The 23,688-nt window shown below is 31.6% G+C and overlaps 4 protein-coding genes across 4 annotated transcripts; 3 read left to right on the top strand and 1 right to left on the bottom strand.

Moving 5' to 3' along the window:
• The first annotated feature begins 299 nt into the window (after nucleotides 1-299).
• Nucleotides 300-2,323, top strand: LOC113866267. Its single transcript, XM_027501146.1, has 8 exons — nucleotides 300-412; nucleotides 533-752; nucleotides 836-935; nucleotides 1,044-1,103; nucleotides 1,384-1,604; nucleotides 1,702-1,759; nucleotides 1,843-2,209; nucleotides 2,245-2,323. The coding sequence occupies exons 1-8, from the start codon at nucleotides 300-302 to the stop codon at nucleotides 2,321-2,323; spliced, it is 1,218 nt and encodes a 405-aa protein (XP_027356947.1).
• A 3,276-nt stretch (nucleotides 2,324-5,599) lies between these two features.
• On the top strand, nucleotides 5,600-9,325 carry LOC113865058 (metal transporter Nramp2-like). The gene is made up of 4 exons (XM_027499413.1): nucleotides 5,600-6,255; nucleotides 6,368-6,504; nucleotides 6,628-7,280; nucleotides 8,609-9,325. Exons 1-4 carry the CDS (start codon nucleotides 5,708-5,710, stop codon nucleotides 8,828-8,830), a joined length of 1,560 nt encoding a protein of 519 aa, XP_027355214.1. The 5' UTR covers nucleotides 5,600-5,707; the 3' UTR covers nucleotides 8,831-9,325.
• A 2,814-nt stretch (nucleotides 9,326-12,139) lies between these two features.
• On the top strand, nucleotides 12,140-15,057 carry LOC113866266 (putative pumilio homolog 8, chloroplastic). Its single transcript, XM_027501145.1, has 6 exons — nucleotides 12,140-12,933; nucleotides 13,099-13,261; nucleotides 13,909-14,072; nucleotides 14,161-14,419; nucleotides 14,779-14,863; nucleotides 15,023-15,057. The coding sequence occupies exons 1-6, from the start codon at nucleotides 12,140-12,142 to the stop codon at nucleotides 15,055-15,057; spliced, it is 1,500 nt and encodes a 499-aa protein (XP_027356946.1).
• Nucleotides 15,058-17,204: 2,147 nt separating this feature from the next.
• On the bottom strand, nucleotides 17,205-17,700 carry LOC113865713 (peamaclein-like). The gene is made up of 2 exons (XM_027500437.1): nucleotides 17,604-17,700; nucleotides 17,205-17,503 (listed from the first exon to the last, which is right to left on the bottom strand). The coding sequence occupies exons 1-2, from the start codon at nucleotides 17,686-17,688 to the stop codon at nucleotides 17,319-17,321; spliced, it is 270 nt and encodes an 89-aa protein (XP_027356238.1). The 5' UTR covers nucleotides 17,689-17,700; the 3' UTR covers nucleotides 17,205-17,318.
• Nucleotides 17,701-23,688: the final 5,988 nt, after the last annotated feature.

Genomic DNA, 23,688 nt, shown 5'->3' with positions numbered 1-23,688 from the left:
TTACTTACTTTTTATATTTTTACACTGACAAATATATATATATATATATATATATATATATATATATATATATATATATAAACATTTTCCTTAAAATAACATAATAAAGACTACCAAACATTCTAAATATCTACCATTCAAAATACCCGCCAATCACAGCACAAGCGGTTGGTTGAACAGTTGAACTTGACTTCATAGAAGAACAGTGAAACGAGTTAGTCACAAATTAAGTCCAATCTCCACTTCTCTTCCTCTTCATGCTTTTTCGAATCACTGCCTCTGCTATGTTACACCGACCCATGTACCCCACACGGTGGCGACGGCTACCTCCTCCTCCGCCGTCTCAGGCTCAGCGGTCGCAACACACTTGGACCCACATACTATCTCCTCTCACCATTTGGATTTGTGGCATGTAATTTTTCATCATCTTTATGGTCCCCTTATTCCCTTGACCCCCTTTTCTCAAGCATTGTCTTTTTTTTTTTTTTTTTTTTTTTGTGTGTGTGTGTTTCCGTTTTGCAGTTTCACTCACACTCCGTTATGGGTATTACGGGGATTCTCGTATCCTTCTTGGGCCTGCTTCGTCGCGTTTGTTGAAGGCCAACTCTGTTTTTGTGAAGCGGATTCATGTATCAAATGAGGACAGTAATAATCAAGTTATTCTTCATGCCTTCAAAAAGAAGCCCCAGTTAAGCTCCGAAACTAATTGGACAACGTTGAATTTCTTCAATATTGCAGCGTATAGAAAAAAGGTAACATTGTCATAAGGTTTAATTTGGTTGGCTTAAGCTGTCACAAGAGAATGGGCATGAAGATATTGGTTTTTCAACTTCAGGGGATTTCTTTGTGGTTAAATAAGGGCTCCACCATCCACATTAGGTGGGAATCACAAACTAATAGTAGTTTGAATCAGCTACATGGGATGGTGATCCAAGGTAATTTCCTCTTGAGGGGGAATTTCACGGTTATCTCTTTCTTTTCTTTTCTGTGAGAATGAATCAATTTCAGGTTTGTCTTAAGAAACATGGTTTTTTATTTCACAGGAGAAAATAAATTTGAACGACTACAGCCTAAGCCAACGAGCTTCCCCAATGAAACTAATGGTAATTGATTCCAGAGTTAAGTGCCAAGAGCATTGGCAATAATTTTGAAACTTCATTAGATTAACCTCATGTTAAAGAAATAATTTCCTTTTTCTTTTAAAAAAAGTTAAGGAAATAATTTTTCCTCAATAAAAAAAATCGTCACCAAACATGCGCCAAGATCTCCAGTTCTCCTCTCGTGTGTTAAGTTAAGCCCAATTATCTTGATTAGCATCCAGCTAAAACTATGAAGATTTTAAAAGAGGCAGGATGTGTGTTTGATTTTTTTGTACATTGCTAGGTAAAGAAGCTGAATACATAGTCGAAGAAGATGATAGATACCACATAGGGGTTCTAAACTTGAATGCCAGGAACATAATCTTGACTATGAATGTTAATGTTTCGGCGAAGGTATATGATACCACCACAGCTGAGAAAATGTGCTCTAGTGAAAATGGATCTTGCAGCCTCAGTTTTCCCTTCCCTAACACTCAATATGTTACTCTTACGGCAACTAACAATGTAAGAAAAAAAAAACCTTGTCCAACACATATATCTTTACAGATTTTCACCAAAGTAATACAAACTATGTTATGCCAAATGATTACAGGAAGGTGAGGGACCGTATGCTGAAATTTTTTTCGTGGTTCGTGTGTTGGCTTACATATTACTTTTAGGTACAATTATTAAAATTTGTCTTCTAAAGCCCTAGTTTAATTATATATTTTGTTACTAAAATGCTACATTTTTCTATTTGTAGGATTTATTATGATTGTTGTTTATCTGATTATGAAATTCCTTGGAGTCTATGATGGTAGTGATCAGAATAATTATGTGATAGTGGATACAAACAGAACAAGTAATCTTGTTGCAACACAAACCGAAACTGAGCCGTTGATGCGAGTGGAGTCAACTCGATTGACATATGGAACAAATGCAGAAGATGATGAAGATTCAGGAGCATCCAGTAGCTCTTCAGAGGAGTTATATGATGAAAAATTATGTGTCATTTGTTATGATGAACAACGCAACAGCTTCTTTGTTCCTTGTGGACATTGTGCTACTTGCTATGACTGTGCACAGAGGTACACATGCCCAAGATTTTCATATGCTTTACCTACGTGCATGTTTTGGTAGATTCTCATTAGATTGCATTTTGCAGGATTGTCAATGAGGAGAACAAACTGTGTCCTATATGTCGAAAGCTTATTCACAAAGTACGAAGATTATTTCATAATTAGGCTTATCAAATTGTGTCTTGTAGTGATTTGATTTGAGGGATCAGGTAGATAGGGGGGGAAATTATAGGAAATTAAACATTGGGAGTAGGTTTTGGAAGAGAATGAGTGACGTTATCTTCTCTTGGTGCTACTCTTTCCGGGCTCGACTTTTACGACTTGATATTTTTCGCATTAAGCTGCAGGCCGGGGAATGGAGTTACTATGATTTGAGCAGAGTTAATCTTATCAGCACTAATTGATTTTTACTAATTCACTTCAGGATGCTTGAAAGAGAGGACTTGAATTATGAATTACCCTGTTTCAGAGTTTGTTGATTAGTTCTTGATTCTGGATTCTGGTCAATTATAGAATTTGTCTTGGATGTTATTTCTTATTCCCTCTTTAAGAATATATATTTTTTTAATAACAAACAACCTTCTTTTTTAAATGAAAACAAGTCATTTTGTGTTGAAAATTGTATTCTCACCCTCTGATACGGTCATGGCACTCGACGTCATTTTATATAAAAAAATGTGTCCTCACCCTTTGATATAGTACTGGCACTAAAGTTACTTAGCATAAGAATGGAAGTAGCCACTCTTAAGTCTTAACCTTTAATCTACCAACTGTTAAGCTAAAGTTTACCCCTATTGTTAGTCTGATAGCTGAAACATAGTGATTTGGTCAGTTTGGTGAATAGAAACTTATCGCCACAGTCAAAGAGCCATCCAGTGATAGGAAATGATCATATCAACTTCAGAATAATGGATAAGAATTTCACACCGATGCTAAGAATTTTCATCTTCAATCTTGAAATAATTATTCCCAAGCTAAAATGTGCCAATTCGTTTGCCAAAAGGGTCTACACTCTACAGCATTGACTCTATGGGTGGCTTAAAATGATGGTGCAACTATTCTCATGGACTATTTACATGCCAGTTTTTCACTCCTAGCTCCAAGTTGTTGCTGTCAGTGGCTCCAATATCGTTCTGAGTGGTGAACAAATGTCATTTTCCCTCTCTCGAAAGCTGACAAACACTCCAAACTCATACTCCCACGTACCAATCCAATTCTGAAGAAGAATTTCTGAATTTGCAAAAGCTTGCAACTGAATAAAAACAAGTGCTTTGCTGGGAACGTAAGAATGGGCAAGCATCAGAGAATCAAAAAAGGGAACCGATGAAAGTGTTTTAGCATGGCCCACTTCACTTTCTTATCAAAATCAACTGCATATATAGTAGCACACTGTAGCACTTTTTTGGGTTGTTCACTCTTCTTCTAAAATTGGAGCCTATTGGTTATTGCTGACAGATGAGTTTCAAAGAAACACAAAGAGTGCTGTTTATCAAGTTAGGTAATGCAATATTTTTAGTTCAGCATATCTGTTGCGCTTTCTTATAGCTATTAGAATCGGTAAAAGTTAAGTAGTTGTTTTTATCGTCTACAAATATGTACTAGGAATTCAAGTAATACGTGACTTAAATTTCATTACTCTGCAACTTCCTTTAGGCTTTATCTGTATCTTATGTCGAGCACGGGGTGGGCTCAGAACGGCAAGGAAGATATTAGTGATCAAGCACCTTTAATTAAATATGAAAACAAGAGTTAAGAGTTTTCTAAACTCTCTAATTTTTTTTTAATTTTCTCATTTTAAGAGTCTCTGACTCATGCAACGAAATTTATAATTTTTATTTTTATTTGTTAAATTAACTATTTAATATATTTTAAAATTAAAATAACAATAATAATAATAAATTATTTTTAAAAAATGTTAATTTTTAAAGTATAATTTTTTTTTAAATTATAAAAAATATAAATAAAAATATTAATTTTTAAAGAGTAAAATAACTATTTTTAATATTAAAAAAATAAAAATATATATATGAATAAAAAATATAAAAAATAATATCATATTAAAATTTTTATTATTTTTCTCTCTCAATATTAAAATCAAAATAAAGAATTTAATCTTTCTTTTTTCTCCAATTATTTTTGCTTCTTTTTCCTTTCAAATTCTTATATTTTCTTATTTCTAAATTTACAAACAAAAAATTTAACGCTTGAAGAGAAATTTTTAGAGAAAATATTTTTTTAAATTTTAAAATAAAAATGATATATTATTTATAATAAAAAATACATTATTAATATATTAAATTTATATTAATATATTAATTTATATATTTAATTTTTAAAAATTATTAATTTTAAATATATTTATTTAAAATATAATTTTCTCTTTCCAGCTAAAACCCCTTAAAACATAACAAATTCAGCGCTCGCACCTGCTTTATTACCGAAAGATAAAAAAAAATAAAAAATAAAAAAAATGCACTCTTTCATCACTCTCTAAATTTTTGTTTCCTTTTCAAAATTTCTATTTTTTTCTTTTAATATTTTATACTTTTTTTTCTTGATAATATAATTTTTTTTCAAAAAGGCTCTTTTTATAACCCAAAACTATTTTTAATTAATAAGTTTTTTAAAAATATTAATGAATTATTTATTGAATTGGTAATTTATGTTCATAATTAATTTGTTTTAGGTAAAGCATCGATATATTGAGACAAATCACGTTATATATATATATATATATATATATATATATATTATCCGAGACAACAAAACAAGAAAAGTTTCATTCCACGGGATTGCCACACGCCTATTAGATATCACGAAAAGGATTGGATGAGAACCAAAGGGTCGAGATTCTCTTGTGTTTCTTTGGCTAAAAACGCCCAATGCTCATTGAATAGAGCATATGAACACTTGCTTTTCAGATTGCTACATACATTATAGGGGTCAAAAGTCGCTAACATCTACTATTTAATAATATTTGATAAACAGTGACATTACATTTTTTTAGTATTAAATTCATACATATTATCATAAATAATTAAAAATAATATAAAATATATGATATTAATATCTTTATATGGTTTAACTAATTGTTCTTATCGTTTCCTAAATAAAAATATTGTTAAAACTCAACAATTATGTCTATTGTTAAATATTACAAATTTATTGTATATAAACTTCTCAAACAAAAAGGTCTTCACCGCAACATCACCTGAAGTAACGTGTCAGATTAGATAAATAATCGAACGGCCCACATCACAGACAGCGGAAATGTTGCTCTTCTTCAAATGACGAAAATAACCTTACATCAATGACGTGTCATTTTGGTGCTAGCGTAAATTCCCCGATTGCATCTGCAAGCGGAAGCATTGAATAATTACTCACACATGGTTATGCTGTATGCTATATAGAATTATACAGCAGTATAAATAGGCGCACTGGGTATGCGCGCGTAGCAAATCACGGCACGGCAACTCCACCGCAAACTGGCGTCTCCGTCGCCCGCGCTCACCGGAAAATTGCATTCCGGAGCCCTTGATTGGATCGGCGATGAGTGCTCCGTCGCGAGAAGAGGAGTCGAAAGAGGACGAGGAGGAGAACCGGCTACTGGAAGGGCAACCGGAGGAGGAAGAGGTAGCCTACGAAGCGGGGGAGAAGATCCTGGTGGTGGATTTCGAGTTTGATTCGGTGGACGATTCGAGCGTGCCTCCTTTCTCATGGAAGAAGCTGTGGATGTTCACTGGGCCTGGGTTCTTGATGAGCATAGCGTTTTTGGATCCAGGGAATCTTGAAGGGGATCTACAAGCTGGAGCCATCGCGGGCTACTCACTTCTCTGGCTGCTAATGTGGGCCACCTTCATGGGCCTCTTGATCCAGCTTCTGTCTGCCAGAGTTGGTGTCGCCACGGGCCGCCACCTCGCCGAGCTTTGCAGGGACGAGTATCCCAATTGGGCTCGCCTCGTGCTTTGGTTCATGGCCGAGCTGGCCCTGATTGGTGCTGATATTCAAGAGGTTATTGGAAGTGCCATTGCCATCCAAATTCTTAGCCGTGGCTTTCTCCCTCTCTGGGCTGGAGTTCTAATTACTGCTTCTGATTGGTATTTTTCTTTTTTTACTTTAAATTTAAAGTTTGTTAGAGAACAACCTTCCGAGTTTTCATGTTCAAACACGTTTGTTTGACTTTGGTTTATTGTCTCTGTTGTTGAACAGCTTTGTTTTTCTGTTTCTTGAGAACTATGGAGTGAGGAAGTTGGAAGCTGCTTTTGCAGTTCTCATCGCTACCATGGCTCTTTCTTTTGCTTGGATGTTTGGTGACGCAAAACCTAGTGGGAAAGAACTTTTAATGGGTAAATTTTATCTGATGGTGTAGTTGGAATATTGATTATATGTATGGCTTGTAATGCTGTGATTTTTAATAGCCCTTGCTACTGGCATTCAGGGATTAAAAGGATATGTGTTTCTTTTGTTAGGTATTTTGGTTCCGAGACTAAGCTCGAAAACAATTCGTCAGGCTGTGGGTGTTGTGGGTTGTGTCATTATGCCTCACAATGTTTTCTTGCATTCGGCTTTGGTGCAGTCAAGGAAGATTGATCCCAATAAGAAAGGTCGGGTACAGGAGGCTCTCAACTACTATTCAATTGAGTCATCGGCTGCGCTTTTGGTCTCTTTCATGATCAATCTATTTGTCACAACCGTTTTTGCTAAGGGTTTTTATGGAACAAAGCAGGCAAGTAGCATAGGATTGGTGAATGCAGGACAGTATCTTGAAGAAAAGTATGGAGGAGGACTCTTCCCTATTCTTTATATATGGGGAATTGGGTTGTTGGCAGCAGGGCAGAGTAGCACCATCACTGGCACGTATGCTGGGCAATTCATAATGGGAGGTTTCCTCAACCTTCGTTTGAAGAAATGGTTGAGAGCATTGATCACTCGAAGTTTTGCAATTGTGCCAACTATAATTGTAGCTATTGTTTTTAATAGATCCGAAGCCTCATTGGATGTTTTGAATGAATGGCTCAATGTGCTTCAGTCCATGCAAATTCCCTTTGCTCTGATTCCCCTCCTCACATTGGTGTCAAAAGAGCAGATCATGGGGACCTTTAGGGTTGGCCCTGTTCTTGAGGTGAGTTGATCATCTCACTCTTATTTCATTTGATCAAATTTTAGTTGTAAAATCTCTAAGCAACTCCCATCATGGTTGAAAGTTATGTTTTTAACCTGACTAGATAACTTGACACAATGATTTGGGTGGTAAGGGAACAAAAGTGTAGTTTTCCTTTGTTTAGCTTTGTCTGTGAAGCTAATAATCCCTTCCTCTCTTGTTTAGAATGGTTGTCTGTCTGGATTAACGGTCAGATTCATTCTGATATTGAAAATCTCAGGTTATTCATGATATCTATTGGCTATTCGATCAATGTGCTTGTTTGCTGGGTAAAAATGGAAATAGAGATGCAGTAATATACTAAGAGAGTGTAACATGCTTGACATTTGTCTGTATTTGCTTCTATCTGTTGTCTTGTTTCACTTAAGGTTAGATACATTCAGTTCTAATACTTTTTTATGATTATCTTTGTGAATACTAGTTCAGTCTGCAATGAATAAATGCTCCAGTTGTAAGTGCTTGTAAATGGATCTGTATTCCTGTAGTAGAATTGATCTGCAAAATTGAATTTAAACTACCTGGAGTTCTGCTTCAACTCAACCATTTTGGTACTGAACCATTTATTTTCTCCAAACTGTGTCGCAAGGACTTCACTTTTGTAGTGTTCCATTCGAGACATCAATGGTTCGTGTATCGTATATGGATACATTAATGAGATTGACTATGAAGTTTTGAATGGTTGGACGAATTTGAATTTTTAAGAAGTGACAACCTAGTGATCCAGTAGTCCCATTTGTTAGAAAATAAAGGAGTCCTACATTAGTTGAAAATGAGAAAAGTAAACGAAATATAAGCAAAGAGGTGCACAAGTCCAATTGCCCTGAGCATTTTAGATAAAATTGTAACCTTAAGCCCAAATCCCATTTTAAAAAAACCAATCACTTTCCCCACGTTGTGGACTTGGATTGGGCCCGTTCACAAAATTCAACACCATCTGTGCTGTAGCAAAATTTGATATATATTTACTTATATAAAACATGTGAGGGATTATTGATCACCTTCTCAAAACTAATTTTACAAAATATAGGTTCGAATGCACTTTCAAGTCATTGAAGTGCTAATTTTCTGACATAAATTGTTCCTCATATCATGAATTTTCTGGCACAAGGATTTGTTCCCGTACAGGATTCACATGCTTGTGGTCCTTTTTGCCTGAATTGGATTGATGTAAACAAAATTTAAAGAAATACGCGTGCAAATACCATATCCATTCAGTGAACTGATTTGAAGTTGTCAAAATGATTTTTTTCCATACTAATGTGTGCTTATTTTATTTGTTTATTTTGTAGAGAGTGGCGTGGACTGTTGCTGGACTGATAATAGTAATTAATGGGTATCTCTTATTAGATTTCTTCCTTTCTGAGGTGAATGGCCTGCTGCTTGGCCTTGTAGCTTGCTCCTGCACAGCAGCCTATGTTGCATTCATTGTATATTTGGTTTCACAGAGCGGTGCTCTTCCTTCTGCTTGGGTTAATCGCCTTCCCAAGGGATTTTCTTTTACTGGGAATTAAGTCAACAAAGTTCACACACCATTGAAAATTTGGAAACAGTACGGCAAACTTCTGTTAGACAATTTTGCTTGAGGAGTTTTGCTCCATACACCATAAAGTTTTATAGAGTTTATCTAACCTTGCAACCTTCACTAAAGGGAATACAAGGTCAGATAGTAGAAAGTACCTAGATTTAACTGCACTTCAATTTTTGCAATACACTTAGAGTTTACCTTCCATGCGTAACAAAGTGGAGATATCTTTTTGTAATGGAAGATGTGGAGGGAGCATCCTTACAACTTGCAGGATAAATTACTGTCCTGCCTGCTTATTCCTTTTTCTAACAAGTTGTGAATTGCTCTATTATTCTTTAATGTAAACAGTTTGTATTTAACTTGGAAGAACTGGCACATGTTGCTTTCAATTGCTAAGGGTAGCCAGGTAAGACGAAAAACATAAGTTGTAGGGGTTAATTAATAGTGCAATGTGGAGTACATTTATTTTATCATTTTTTTGTTAGTTATGATCTCGACTCGGGCGAAGGTGATACTCAGTTGATGAGTATAACACCGTTGAACTTTTAGAGCCAAATGACAAAAAATAGTTAGTTAAAAGTTGAATAAATTTTTAATATATTTTTAATCATACTTTATGATGTTATTTTCAAAATAATAAATAAAATAAATGAAAATTGAGAGGGGATAAAAGAAGAATTTTTTAAAATATAAAAAGGAAAAATGTAAAGAAATTATAAGCTGCAAGGTAAAAAAGTACACTATAAATTAATTTATAAGTTTGTTGAATTAATTAATTAAACATAGTCTGTCTATGGGCATTTAACAATGAAATCAGTGATCGAAATATGATGGAATAGAAAGAGAGAGATATGCTGGCTGGAATATAAGCCCCTACCCACTTGATAGAATATTTTTTTTACATTATATACAAATATTTCTTAAATTATTATGGTATTATATATTTATATATGCATATAATTAAAATAAAAGATATATATAATATTATAATATATATATATATATATATTAAAAAATATATATTTATTTGATGTTGTTGATAAATAATTTATCTATATGTGTGTGTGAATTAGTAATTAAAATATTTCAAACTCTATGATACCCTGCCCATCATTTTTATAGTGCAGCTGAGTATGCATATCAAAAGCTATAACTAGTTCTCTGCTCATGACTTTGTAATTATTTTTCATGTTTAAAAAAGATTACAAAATATTGTTTTGTTTTATTAAATAAATTGCTCAAGATAAAATTTAAAGTATTAATTAAGAAATTTAAATAAAATTTTATCAATGTATTTTCACTGTAGTTTTTTTAATATTTTTTTTATTAATTTTAATCAACATCTTAAAATATTTAATGAATTTTAAATAATATATTTTCAAATCATGCAATTGTTTTTGGCTGCTATTATATTGTATTTACTCGAAGCACTAGTTTTTTGGTATGGTAAAGAAACGGTTGAAAATAAGAAAACAATAAATATGAAAAAAATGTATAATTAATTATTAAAAATTAGTTAAAAGTGTGTAATTAATAAAACTTAACGTGTGTAAATTTTCTCAAAATAGATAAATCAATATATTAATAGCATATTTAATTATGTGTTTTTAATGTCACATTATAATTTTCATATTAAAACTTAATTTGTTAACATAATTTAACTAGTTTTATTACCCAAACTAAGAAAAATATATGTTTTATATTAACTTGGAGGTTTCATAGTGATTTCCATGCATGTGACAGACTTATATCAACAGGTGCTGTTACTTGGAGTCTTGCTCAACAATTCCTTTTATGTTGACACTTTGACCCTAGCAATGAATTTCTTCTCCCACGCGGTCATCTGTGATAATGCTGTTTTATAATTTTCATTAGATTCAATATTGGATAATGGTCAAATTAGTTAGATGTCCCCATCTTCGAAAATCAAAGGTCATTCCCAAATAGATATTCATAATGCTCGAGTTCTTTCATTTCCCAAGTATTTATAATTGTATATTTTCTTAGCTCGTTAAATTACATGAGAAAAATACCTTCATAATTTAAAGATCAAGAAAAATTTACAATAAATAACAAAACACTCACCCATACAAATAAAGATGAATAAATATTAGAATACTTGTGTACTTAAATTATATTTAATTACATGTAATGTAGGCACAAATATAGTTTTGTAATTTGTTATTTTTTTACACAACATGTTTAATTATAATTGAAAAAATGTTGAATCGGTTTCTTATAATACTAATTACTCTTTTTTCATTTACTTATTCTTATACATTGTTTCTTCTTAAAAAAACATCTAGGCAGAGGAATGAACCTTTTCATCTAAATATTTAAAATTAACCATTAATTTTGATGAAAAAAATTAAAATTTTGTTACCCTCAATTTCTGAAACTAAGTTTAAGCACAATTTTTTTTTATACAAACAATATTTATTATATTAAAATTATAAAAATATAATAATTTTTTATTAATTATTTATTTTTAGTCTTAAGTTGAAATTAACATTTTTAAAAATTTAAAATAAAATTATATATTCACTGTGAAATTATTAACTTCAAACCCAAGTCATTCCATTATTAATACAGGAAATAATAAAGTCAATTCATTCACGACATGTATGCAAAGTTAATTGCACATTTAAAGATAAAATATAATTCAAAATTTTAAATATATGTTTAATAATTTACATCAAAATTTATAAGATATTATATAATTAATATATTAATAATATAAATATTATAATTTAAATAAATTTTTTATTTGTTAATTATTATTATTATATATTTAAATATGTTTAAAAAGTATAATATATATTTTTTGGAGTCTATCTAGATAGAGACAAAATATTGACGTGGGAGTTTGGTAGAGCGTTGACTGAAACTTAAAAAAGGAGGGAGGAAGCCCACATGCATTTGGGCTGAAAAGGACATTAGGATTAAGGTTCTATAAAAAGGAAACAATGGGACATCACATTCACATCCACACCCTCGTAGGTACAGTTTCTTTTTCTCGTCCATTAGGGGTTCTCGCATGTAATGTTACTATATATTGCATGCACAACGCTGCTCAAAGCAAAACTCTGCTTACCCTCACTGTTACTTCTGCTAAACCCCACTCCCTCTTCCCTTCATTCCCTTCTCTTTCTCTTTTCCTTTTCTATTTATCACCCTAATTCCCTTCTTTCCTTTTTTTGGAATTATTGGTTGATAAATAAAAACCCTTAATTGCTTTTTTAAAAACCCTTTCTTTAAACCCTCCATCCTTCACTGATTTCACAGGCTACAAAGAATGTCAAAACGATCATCTCTGTTTAACGATGATGGGTCTAGTTTTTTGTCGTCTGAATCGTCATGCTTATCTCAGTTCTTGTTGCGAAGCCAAAACCCCTATCACGTGAATCAAACCCTAGAAGATGCTTTTGCTGGTCTTTCTGTCTCTGCGTCTTCTTTTAATCACCCACCTCTTGATCTTCTTGGCCCTGGGTCTTCTTCTGGTGTTAATGGCAACGCTAAGATTCTCTCTCGCTTTAGTTATGAAAGTGGGACTCTTGTAACCCCTCAAAGTTCCGATCTGTACCCTTCTTCTTTTCCCACGTTCAGCGCCAACGTTTTCTCTTCAAGCTACGATCATGGGTTTCTTGATTCGGAGCCACTGGCGAGACAGAGAGAATTTGGTAACGTTTATCCCACTGTGCCACTTTCGAACGGGGTGCAACAAAAACCCTTAGGTAGTAATTTATTGAACGATTGCTGGGGTAACAGGTCGAGTGGTCCGAGGTTTAATGTCGATGAAAGGCGCTTGCAATGGTTCAATGATTTTAGGGGGAGGGTTCTGTTATTGGCTATGGATCAACATGAATGTAGGACTTTGCAGGAAACACTGAAAATATTGAAAAGAGAGGAGCTTTCTATCATCTTCTCGGAGCTGATAAATCATGTGGTTGAGTTGATAGTTGATCCCTTTGGGAATTATGTTGTTCAGAGGATGGTGGAAATCTGCAGTAAAGAACAACGAACTCAGATCATTTTAATGTTGACTCAGTCTAATCTTCAGTTAGTCAGAATATGTCTTACCCCCCATGGGTATATAGCTGCTGGCTCTTTCCTTTTCGAGAATTTTTGTTTGGTTGTTCATCTTCATGAATTATTTTTTGTTTGTGAAGCAACCAAGAATCTTTATTTGACTCCTTTTTTTTTCTTATATATGCATATTTGTATTAAATAAGTGGTTTTATTTTCTTCTTCTAGAGCCCGCACTGTTGAGAAGTTATTGGCGCATGTTACCACCCAGGAGCAACGAGGTCTGATTATGTCAGTTTTAAGCCCCAGTGCTGCTGTATTGGCTAAGGATATGAATGGTCATCGTGTGCTTCTGCATTGTCTAAAACATTTCTCAGAAGAAGATACTAAGGTAGTATTTGTTCATGGTTTTGTTATGTATTCTGCTTGAATTTACAGAAGAAGATACTAAGATCTTACCAGTTGAGCACCCAAAGTTATTTTTAGAATGAGTAATAGTAAAGTAAAGTGAGTTCAACAGCAGGTCCTTGCTGTCTGGAATAGTAGATTTTTCCACTTGTTTTAAGGGGATGATTCCAGAGTCTAGAGCATTTAAATTTGACTTTTATGTGATTCAGTTTGAAATTGTTTTTCTTGATACACATCTTCAAGCAATAATATCATAGCTCATTATAATAACTAATTCTTGATTGCGTTTCTTTCCTTTCCCCCTTAGGTCTGTCTTAATTAAGTTTCTGAATATGAACTCTATTATTGTAATCATATTGGACTGGAAAAACATAATCAATACCTTCATGCTACTCTATATTATATTTTTTTTCCTCTTAATGCTTTGCTTTTTTTATTCACATCTTTGTTTCTGAAGTAAATGAATATTGATCCATTTGCTCTTAAAGTTTCAGTATTTTAATTGTTTACAGAAATTTGAATGAAAGAAAAAAGGTTCACTGGTCTTTTTGGATAAGTCCTTGTTTGTCAAATTACTCTGCTTTGGTATTCCTGGTTTCTTTAAGTTCTGATCGTAGACTTTGTGGACAGCATCTTCTGAATGTGGTGGCAATCAAGTGTTTTGGGATTGCAACAGATAAGACTGGGTGTTGTGTGCTGCAGCAATGTGTTAACCATGCTCAGGGAGAAACAAAAAGGCAGCTGATTGCTGCCATCATAAGAAATGCTGCACTCCTAGCAGAAGACTCTTATGGGTTTGTTGTTTTTACCGAATACCAAGTTTTCTCTTTTCTAGCCAACTTATTTAGCTAAACTTGTTTTCCTATGTACTGTGTCTGGCAGCAACTATGTTGTGCAGCATTTGTTGTCTCAAAAAATACCAGGAGTTGTAGAAAGTCTTATGAGACAGCTTGAACAAAATTTTTTCCATCTTGCCTGCAACAAATATGGGAGTAATGTAGTGGAGAAGTTCTTTCACGAATCAGGGGAACAACATTCATCACTTATTATTTTGGAGTTGCTCCACAATCCAAATGTTGCTATGCTTCTTGTTGATCCATACGGAAATTATGTCATCAAATCAGCACTGTCTGCGTCCAGGGTGAGTTCACTTGAACACCGATTTTTGTAATCTTTACGTTTGTGCTATGCTCTATATTTCTAATTTTGCATAATCTTATAGTTTTGGCAGTCGGCATCTTTGCCTGCTACTAAAGGTTGAATTGCAATGATTTGGTTCTCCTAGGTGGGAATTTTCCCCGACAAAATAAATATAGTTGAAGAAGCTAGCTAATTTATTCCCTTTTCCCCTTACATTGATTTCGTGCCCTGCATGTGTCATACAATTATCTTTTCAAAATTTGCTCTGTTGACTTGAAAAATCCGATCACATCACATGGATTCTCTTAAAATCTGCAGGGTTATAATAACTTTGTTTTTCCATCTGTTTCTTTAAAGCAGGGTGCTCTTCGAGATGCTTTAGAGAACCTGATCCAACTAAATTCCATGATGATGTGTAGTAACCTCTATGGCAAAAAATTACTTGGTTGGTTTGACAGGGGGAAAACACGCCATATATAAAACATGCATTACAGTGACTTGTACATTGCTCAAAAGATCTTTCACACACCGCCAAAGAGTTACACTTATTTCATTCTTCTTGTCTTTCTGTCTCATAACTCTGGTAACAATGTTCATGTCTTAGGTTGTCAGGTTGTGTTTGTTTGTAGTTTGTGTTAGTTTCTTTCAATTTTTTGTGACTTGCATGGGATGATACGACTTGCTACTGAAACAATTCAGATTGGACTACAGAGGACAATGCTCTGCTGTATAGGAGCTAACTACATAAATGATTCTCGCAAGGAGGTCTAAGTAGGTGATCCAATTGTGATTTTCTGGAAGTGTATTCTTATGATTCGACTGTTCATTATTCTTCTGTATTACATGTTTAATAAATGAATCATGAGGATAAATTTGCTTAGGGTCCACTACTGCATAGCTCATACTACAAAAAATGACGAATGCTTGAAACAATTTCTGACATATTTTTTTTTCTGATATATTCATTATATCAGATGAAATCTATGTGAGATCAACTACATAGGGAATGAGACTCAAGTCAATTAATCTAATGATAAATAGCGTTTAAAAAAGTTGTAAACTGAACAGTAGCTGTTAAGCAGTATGCAGTGGAATTTTTTTTAACAAGACAATGGTACATAATATTGTTTGCTTGTGCAAAAGTAACGTATAAGAAAATGAAGCTCAAAACTAACAAGCTGCCACGTTATCATAATTGTACAATGAGAACGATAGCAAGAAAATATATAGTACCCACACAATATAATTCTCTATTTTATTTTCTCTTCTTTTCATATCCTCTAATTCTTTCTTTTTTTTTTTCTTTCCTCTAATTAATCCTTGTTATGTAATATTTTTTTAATCACCTTAATTTATTTTTAAAATTATAACAGTTCCAGTATAGTCTAATAGGTGGAGGCAGAGGTGATCTAAACAGTATTGTAATTAAAAATCAAAGATCAAATAATTGTTTCAAACATTCTAAACATACATGGGATTGGGTGGCCTAAATTTGTGATATTCTTTTGAAATGGATACATGTTGAAAAAGACTATGCTAGTGAAGTCTAAAAAGTTAATATAAACATACGAGATGAATTTGGTTATAATATAATTTCATTTTACTTCAACTTAAATAGGTCAAATAATTGCTTTACGCTTGGATTCTTATTTTTTAAATAATTTTTCTTGAATATTTGAATAGAAATACATGTTAAAAAATAATAAAATAAAAATTAAGAATAAAGAATATTTACCATGAACTCAATCAATTTATAAATATATAAAAAGATTAATTTGAATACATAATTTAACTAAAATAATGTATATTTTAAATTAAAAATAATTTATTTTAACAAGTTATACCAAGAATTTTATTAAAATAAAAGAATTGTAATTTTTTTTTCATAAATTGTAACAAATGGGTTTAAATTATGGAATATTAATACATAATAATGCTAAAATATAATGAAAAAGAAATAATTTGATGTAAATATTTTATCCATATTTTTTATTTCAAATATCCTATATATATATATATATATATATATATATATATAGGATATTTGAATTGATAAGTTTTATCATAAAAAAATTATTATTTGGTTTGAGAATAATATTAATGTTGACCAAATCTAATCCAATCTTTTATGGTTTGAGTTGGATTATTAATTTAGTTATTCTCTTATATTTGTATTTTTTTAAAAAGAAATAATACTTTAATTAATAGTTAATGAATGACTGAAATTTTATTAACTAAAATACAAAAAGGCCAAAAGTAATACATGATTTCTTATTTTTAATAGATACCTTGTTAAATAAAAATTTAAATATATATTGATAAAATATTAAATCACATCATTAATTATAATTTATTCTAAATTTGAATTGAAGTTCAAAAGAATTTAATTTTTTAAAATATAAATAAGTTCAATAAAAAAAATTTTACTACTATTTCTTAGAACAAAATATCTAATGTAAATGTAATTTAATTTAGTTCAATTTGATATTGAAGCTGAAAACTAAAAATCAAATTAAACTGAATAAAAATAATAATTTTCATTTTTTTTAGTAAGATCATGGTAGACGATAAAAATTTTCTTTTAAGTATTTAAAAGAAGTTATATTTATTAAAACTCGAATTTGAGAGGATTAGAATAAAAAATAAATTAATCTTGAGAAAGTAATATAAGTAAACAAATTTATATTTATTTAAAAGTAGTAGTTGTTAACTTTCTTAATTTTAATTAAAATTTAATTTTTGAAGGGAACAAGCAATATTAACTAAACACGAGAGGGGCGATTTGTATTACAAGTCGCAACAATAAAATTTATTGAGATTATATTTATATATAATTTGATAAGGAACTTGATAAATAGATGGATGGCATAAGGGTGGAATGGAAGGGTGAAATCGATTAATTAAGGGCATTTGTCTTTGCCCTTTGAGTTCTTCAAGTCTCTGTAGCATGGACACTCGTGCTTGTTCCCATAAGTCCCAGATGGCACGCACTTGCACTTCTCGCAGCAGATCCCACAGAACTTCAAGCATCTGTCCTGAACCCCAGCTTTTGCACATCTCTCACCACACTTTGAGTCACAGAAAGCTAAATCCAACGTTAATTTCATCAGAATCAGTTCCTTATACAAATCATTGTTAATTATTACATCTATTTGAAACAAAACATATTACATATCACGACTTACCAGAACCAGCCATTGAGATTTGCAACATAGAGGAGCTAAGGAGAAGAAGGCACACAAGTAACGCATTTGCAAACACGAGCTTCATCTTACTAGGTTGTGTTGCGCAAGTTTGAGCCAGCTAAGGCCGTTATTTATAGTCACAATTGTAGGGTACTAAGATCTTACGTGAGTGTTTGTTTATTCCTTCGGTTCCTGTTTATTGCGTGTGACCGTCCAAACTGCAAGCAGGACACAGCTGGCCTTTCTAGTACTTCCAACATCATCCTTTTCATGCGCTTAACGTTATTTTTTTTAGCCAGGGAATATCTAATTAATTGTAAGAACCATTAATCATATCTTATAATGTGTATAATATATGTTGCTAATATTTCATTTTATATTTTTGACGAAAGCTGCGTTTTTCTTTTGAACGTTGTTAATTTCTAGATAATTTAAATAAGTTTCTAGTTTAGATTTTGAAATTTGTTCTTAAACATATTTTGTTAAGATTTTAATTACTGTTATATTCCTCCATTTGTTAGCGTTGAGTTAGTTCATGAAACTTTAACTTAGTGTTATCCTAACTAATATAATGATATAAACCTAAAACATTAATTACATATACAAATATAATCAAACAAGAGTGAAAAATACTCACCCACTTCTTGTCTCCATGTCCCAACTCCTCCATTCTCATTATTAAAAGTGAAACAAAAAAATAGTAGATGAGAGACATAATTTAAAAAATAATTGTACTTTTCATAAATTTTTTATGTATTTCTGTAATGCAGCTTGTGGTTGAACAAAATTTCTGTAATGTTCATCAAGGAAAATAAAAATTTAAATTACAAAATACGAGTAAAAAGGCTACAAATTTGTGTATTGATGGCTTGTCAAAATATTGATGCTGCATTGATTGGCAAAGGTTGAATATGCAAAACACAATCTAATAGCAGTGGCATTTTTGCAACTGGATCATCAATCAAGCGTCTTCTCCCTCTTACCTTCCCTTTCATCGCCGTTTTACAAAACGACGAACACCGAACACCACACACAGTTCTCAAGTTGCCAGGGTGTCAACTTGAGGTAATTTGGCTCATTCGAACTAGTTTAGCTTGTTTTTTGTTAGGTGCCTAAGTATGTATTTTTAATGGAGAGAAAACAAAGTTATATATATATATATATATATATATATATATATATATATATAACGAGGTTTAAAAAATAATTTTCTTTTTTTCTTTTGATGAGCCCACATTAATGTAAAGGAATTTTCACAGGTTGGAAATGGTAAGCTGAGGGAAGAATGTACAGTGTTAATTGGGATGATGTTACGTTTTTGGGGGACCATACCCAACTGCTTTGCCTTTACACCGAGCAAACGATAATTACGTAGTAATTCATATGACGTGCGGAAAACAAATTTCTTTTGCTGTGGCCCTGTCTCTCTCTCTCTCAGACAGAATAAACCTTCTCGTACAATGTTAGTCAATGATCTAAAATCATGGTTAGAAAATTCATCTTTTTAACGTGATACCAAGATGCCTCTATATTTATTATGGAAATCTAGCCAACTAATATTGATAAATGTAATTTTATTTAATATAATAAATTTTTATTTTTATAAAAATACACTATTTTTAGATACTTAATCACATCTTTCAAGCTAAGATTAACAAAATTCTTATTTTAGTTTGAGATAGATGTACTTTTAAATTATATTTCAAATGATCCAACTATGATTTTTTGTTTATCGTGTAATAAATATGCAATATCATCATGGGTTTTTGAAACAAAATAAAACTCTAGATTAATTATAGAATATATATATATATATATATATATATATATATTTCAACTTTAAAGATTATAAGTATCTTTAAGTGTTAAGACAAATCAATATAATTAAAACAACCATACTTGTTATTTATTTTTAATTACTTTCAAAACAACCATTCCAAATGTCACAAAACGTTACTATATGATTGATTGACCTTTGGCAATTTAAGAAAGTTCACAATCAAATGTACAGAAAACAAACTTAAAAAATTTGGTTTTAGACATAATTTTCATAGTGTTACTGTGGATATATTTATATGTTTTTGTTAACCAATGTACTAAGGACATTATTAAAAAAAAAAGGTATTGATTATACTTTTTAAACAAAAATTTTAGTTTTTTAAGTCTCTTCATATGCTATATTTATATATCGTTTGTCTTGTCATGATTGTCTCCTCGTCGTTGTAATTTTGGAACTTTTATGTGAGTTGACACGTTGACTCGAGTCTGATTCGAAAAGAGAAGTCATAGACTAAATTATGTTATTTTTATTTTATTCTTCTTGTCAGTCTCGATTGACATGTCAAGTGGCACAAAACCACAATTTCAACTGTGCTGCTAAGATAACACACAAGGTAAATCGAATAATAAATCAACAAAAAAAAACCTCGAATAACAAACAATTAAAATACAACTTTTAAGTGAAAAATACAATAGATTAATACTGGGGAATTTCAAAATGCATTAGTTTTAAAAAAAAAATGGACTACTTTTTGTTTTAAAAAATAGATTTTTGAAAATGGCAATGGAATAGTACTATAGTTATATATATATATATATATATTATCAATAGGCTCAATTCAGATGAAAACCTTGCTATAATATTTTTAACTTTTGCTTTGGGCCTCAATTTTGGGCTGCGTTATCTATCACCCAAAAAAGAATCTTGTTAAGCTGTAATGGTGCTACGATGCCTTCAGGTCCTGACTAATTTTCTTTTCTTTTTATTCGGTAATCGTCTTTCTGATCACAAAATTGAAAATTTTCCATACGAATGAGTTGGACATATTTTAAAAACATGATGTTAAAGGAAACATATTTTTCACATGAATTTTCGATTTGTGTAACAATTTTTCTATGCAAAAATCATAAATGCAGCTAAACAGTTTTACAATACTGATTACCCAGGAAGCCATTGATAGATAGGTAGATCTTACAGAAACTTTATTGGGCCTGTTTCAAATGTAGCGCCCCGAAAACAAAGGGTGTGTAGTAGCGTAGTACCTTTGGGCTTAACATGTTCTTATAGCCGTAATATCCGTGGCGCCCTCTTTAATAAAATAAAATGCAGGCATTTTTATATTACTGACGAGTTTTGGATTTTACTTCCAATGCACTTTTGCTGTTTGATACCCTACGAATTTTCTTCTAAATTTCACGGAAATTTACAGGATTGAACTATGTTAAATGTGTATTATGCTGGATTTTGTTATGACTTTTCTTTTTCCCCTGGAGTTCTGATTTATGCTTAAAGGAAATATATGTTGATAATTTATTACCACCAAGTAACGATTGTTAATTAATTACTTAATTGTTGTTATTGTTAGAATTATTTCATGATTTTCTGCCTTAGTCCAACTGTATCTTTTTGTATGATTAAGAAAAGAAACCTATATACAGGTAAATCAATTTCATTATTTGACCGTCAAATAATTGACACTATATTTAGCACTTAATACAATTTTTTTTTATCACGCTCATTATCAAAAGAAATGATAAAAGTTGTGTCATTTTTGTAGTACAAAAATCATTTTCCCAATAAAACTCCTTGGACTTTCTTGTAGGGAATTATGTTCCCTTCCAAGTGATCTATAAGTATCATGCATTAATGATGCTTGTAATATGCGTTTGCTTTGCAGTGTGCTATTTCTCTTTATTCTAAACTCATGTTCACAAAAAATTCCAAAAAAGAAACTTACATCCAAATACAATTTTCTGCAGTTAAGCCTTTCCAACACAGTCACTTAACAAGACCCAGATGAACAAACAAATGAAACTTCTCTAGCATTCCAACGACCCATATGGATTTGGATTTGAACAACTTTGAAACAGTTATTATATCCGAGCAAAACATGCTCAATTCCGCATAGTTTGATGAGTCAAGATCATAAATATAGTCTTTGCCATCACGAGCATAGAACGGTTAATTGTTATTTTTCTCCGTTCTAATGGTACAAACACACAATTAATAAAATCCCGGCCTCAATCATTTTGGCATTGTTAAACGAATCTTTGAAGCATGTCCGAAATAATCTTCTTAAGAAAAAGATAAAATCTAAGAAACATCCTTTTCATGCTTTTCCACCTATGCAGCTGCATATTCTTGAGACCAACACCATATGTACTTAATCATGTTTTTAATCTATATTCTGGTTTCTAAGAATTATAGTTTATACTTTTGCTTGAAGGTGCAAGCTAGCAATGAGAGGGGACCACATTCTGCTACTGATTTGAAGGGGATTGTTTTGCCATTTGAAGATGTGGTCCCTCATTTTCACTTACGAACGTCAGTGCCATTTATCTTCACCTATTATATCTTGGGCTGTTAAAAATATTTAACTGAAAAAATCAAAGGGCATTGTGGGCTAAGGGTAGGTGAAATCCCATAATCTATTTTCAGTTTAACTTGAACTTTGTACTCTTTTTTGCTTAAAAAGGGCTTTATAGGCTAGGACTAGCATTAGAGTTTTTGACAGATGAGCTTATAAATTGACTAGATACTGGACAGCATGATGATAAATTTGCATAGAAAATTAGAAAAGGCGACATAAGTATACACTGTGTGCAACAACTCATCAAAGTCTTGAAATTTTCTTGCTTACGTGACCCTCTTTGTCACATAAGAACGAGAAACTCTTGCATGAGAAATGATAAAAAAAACTGAAGGTAAAAAAGCCTTTCATGAACTTGTGTTTGACTTATAAAGTACTGTCGGGTTATCGACCGAAAAATAAAGTACTGTCGGGTTTAGGCGTTTAGCTTCCAACAAGAAACGTAGATGAGTGGTGGACCACGCCGCACCGAAGCACTTAATTAAGAGAAACTTGGTACAGCGTAAAGATGTGTTGAGCATTATAGAAAAGAGGAATGCTTTTGTTTTCTTTTGAATATTCTCTTTAATAATATTTCTTTAAAAATAATTTATAAACAAGTGTTTTGACATTTTAAAATATAAATAAATTAAGTTTGAAAATATGCTAAAAAATATATATTGCTTTTGTCTTGCAAAGTTATATAAAATTGTCCAAGTGCAGTGCATACTCTCGCTTTGCTCGTATCTTATCGTTAATTTGTTGCACAGGTTTGTGGTGTAAGTTTGTAACCACGAACATGATTGAGGCTCTACGTTGTGTTAATTTAAGGATATGTTTTTGGTGTAAAGTATGTGAAGGGATAGTGATATAATTTTTACGTCATTAACTTTAATTACAACGAAAAGAAAATAGTGTATGATAGTCTGTGTTTTCTTTTGTTTCATAACTTGAGATAAAAAAAAAATAAAAAAAGCGGAGAGTACATTGGCACAATGATAAAGGTCATATTTGAATTTGAATTGTAGAAACTATACCTTTCTTTATGTAAATTGCCTCAATATTTCTGTTATTTTTATCGTATTTTACAATTGGCATATATAAATTTGATTTTGCTTTAATGTAGCTAGGTTTACAGTTAAACGCGTGGAAAGGTAAGAACAAGGAAAAATGAAACAAGTTATTTATGAACGAAGCAAAGATTAATATTGTATGCACAATTTAGTGAACTCAATGAACGAGTGAAAATAAGTGTTGTCAAATGAACACATTCAAAACGTGTTGAACATGTTGCTTGTATGAATATATTAGTTCAGTGGATGACCTGAACAATGACTTAAGTAATTATCTCAAGTGAAAGTTAAGATGACGATAAATTTCATAATAGTAAAAGGCATAGATTTTGATACCGTGATGGGCTACTGGGCCGATTAAGAAATAGACAAAATAATTATATCTTTTATTAAATCATTATATTTAAATAAAACATTAAACAGTTTTTGCATTTTTCAAATTACACATTTATTTTATTTTATTTTCATATGTCATATGTTAACAAAATTATAAAAAAAATATTCACATACTTTTGTTTCACTTATTTATATACTTTTTATCCCTCTACATTAACTATTATGTAATTTTAGTCACCCAATAATTAAATTACTTGAATTGAATATAATATTTTATTTATTTTTTAATAGTTAGTATAATCAAGTCCTCCTATTAATGCACTTTTT

The sequence above is a fragment of the Abrus precatorius genome, unplaced genomic scaffold (assembly GCF_003935025.1).
Source record: "Abrus precatorius isolate BTA unplaced genomic scaffold, Abrus_2018 Scaffold4, whole genome shotgun sequence".
Taxonomy (NCBI): domain Eukaryota; kingdom Viridiplantae; phylum Streptophyta; class Magnoliopsida; order Fabales; family Fabaceae; genus Abrus; species Abrus precatorius.
The sequence above is the reverse complement of the archived record's forward strand: the minus strand, read 5'-3'. Positions and strand labels throughout refer to the sequence as shown.

Excerpts from the sequence above, each read along its gene's own strand:
- LOC113866267 (XM_027501146.1), top strand. The coding sequence starts at position 300 with ATGTACCCCACACGGTGGCGACGGCTACCTCCTCCTCCGCCGTCTCAG. Across the intron at positions 413-532 it reads ACCATTTGGATTTGTGGCAT|ACTCCGTTATGGGTATTACG; the intron begins GTAATTTTTCAT and ends AGTTTCACTCAC. Across the intron at positions 1,104-1,383 it reads CTTCCCCAATGAAACTAATG|GTAAAGAAGCTGAATACATA; the intron begins GTAATTGATTCC and ends GTACATTGCTAG.
- LOC113865058 (XM_027499413.1), top strand. The coding sequence starts at position 5,708 with ATGAGTGCTCCGTCGCGAGAAGAGGAGTCGAAAGAGGACGAGGAGGAG. Across the intron at positions 6,505-6,627 it reads TGGGAAAGAACTTTTAATGG|GTATTTTGGTTCCGAGACTA; the intron begins GTAAATTTTATC and ends TTCTTTTGTTAG. Across the intron at positions 7,281-8,608 it reads GGGTTGGCCCTGTTCTTGAG|AGAGTGGCGTGGACTGTTGC; the intron begins GTGAGTTGATCA and ends TTTATTTTGTAG.
- LOC113866266 (XM_027501145.1), top strand. The coding sequence starts at position 12,140 with ATGTCAAAACGATCATCTCTGTTTAACGATGATGGGTCTAGTTTTTTG. Across the intron at positions 14,073-14,160 it reads CTAGCAGAAGACTCTTATGG|CAACTATGTTGTGCAGCATT; the intron begins GTTTGTTGTTTT and ends TGTGTCTGGCAG. Across the intron at positions 14,420-14,778 it reads CAGCACTGTCTGCGTCCAGG|GGTGCTCTTCGAGATGCTTT; the intron begins GTGAGTTCACTT and ends TCTTTAAAGCAG.
- LOC113865713 (XM_027500437.1), bottom strand. The coding sequence starts at position 17,688 with ATGAAGCTCGTGTTTGCAAATGCGTTACTTGTGTGCCTTCTTCTCCTT. Across the intron at positions 17,504-17,603 it reads AATCTCAATGGCTGGTTCTG|CTTTCTGTGACTCAAAGTGT; the intron begins GTAAGTCGTGAT and ends CGTTGGATTTAG.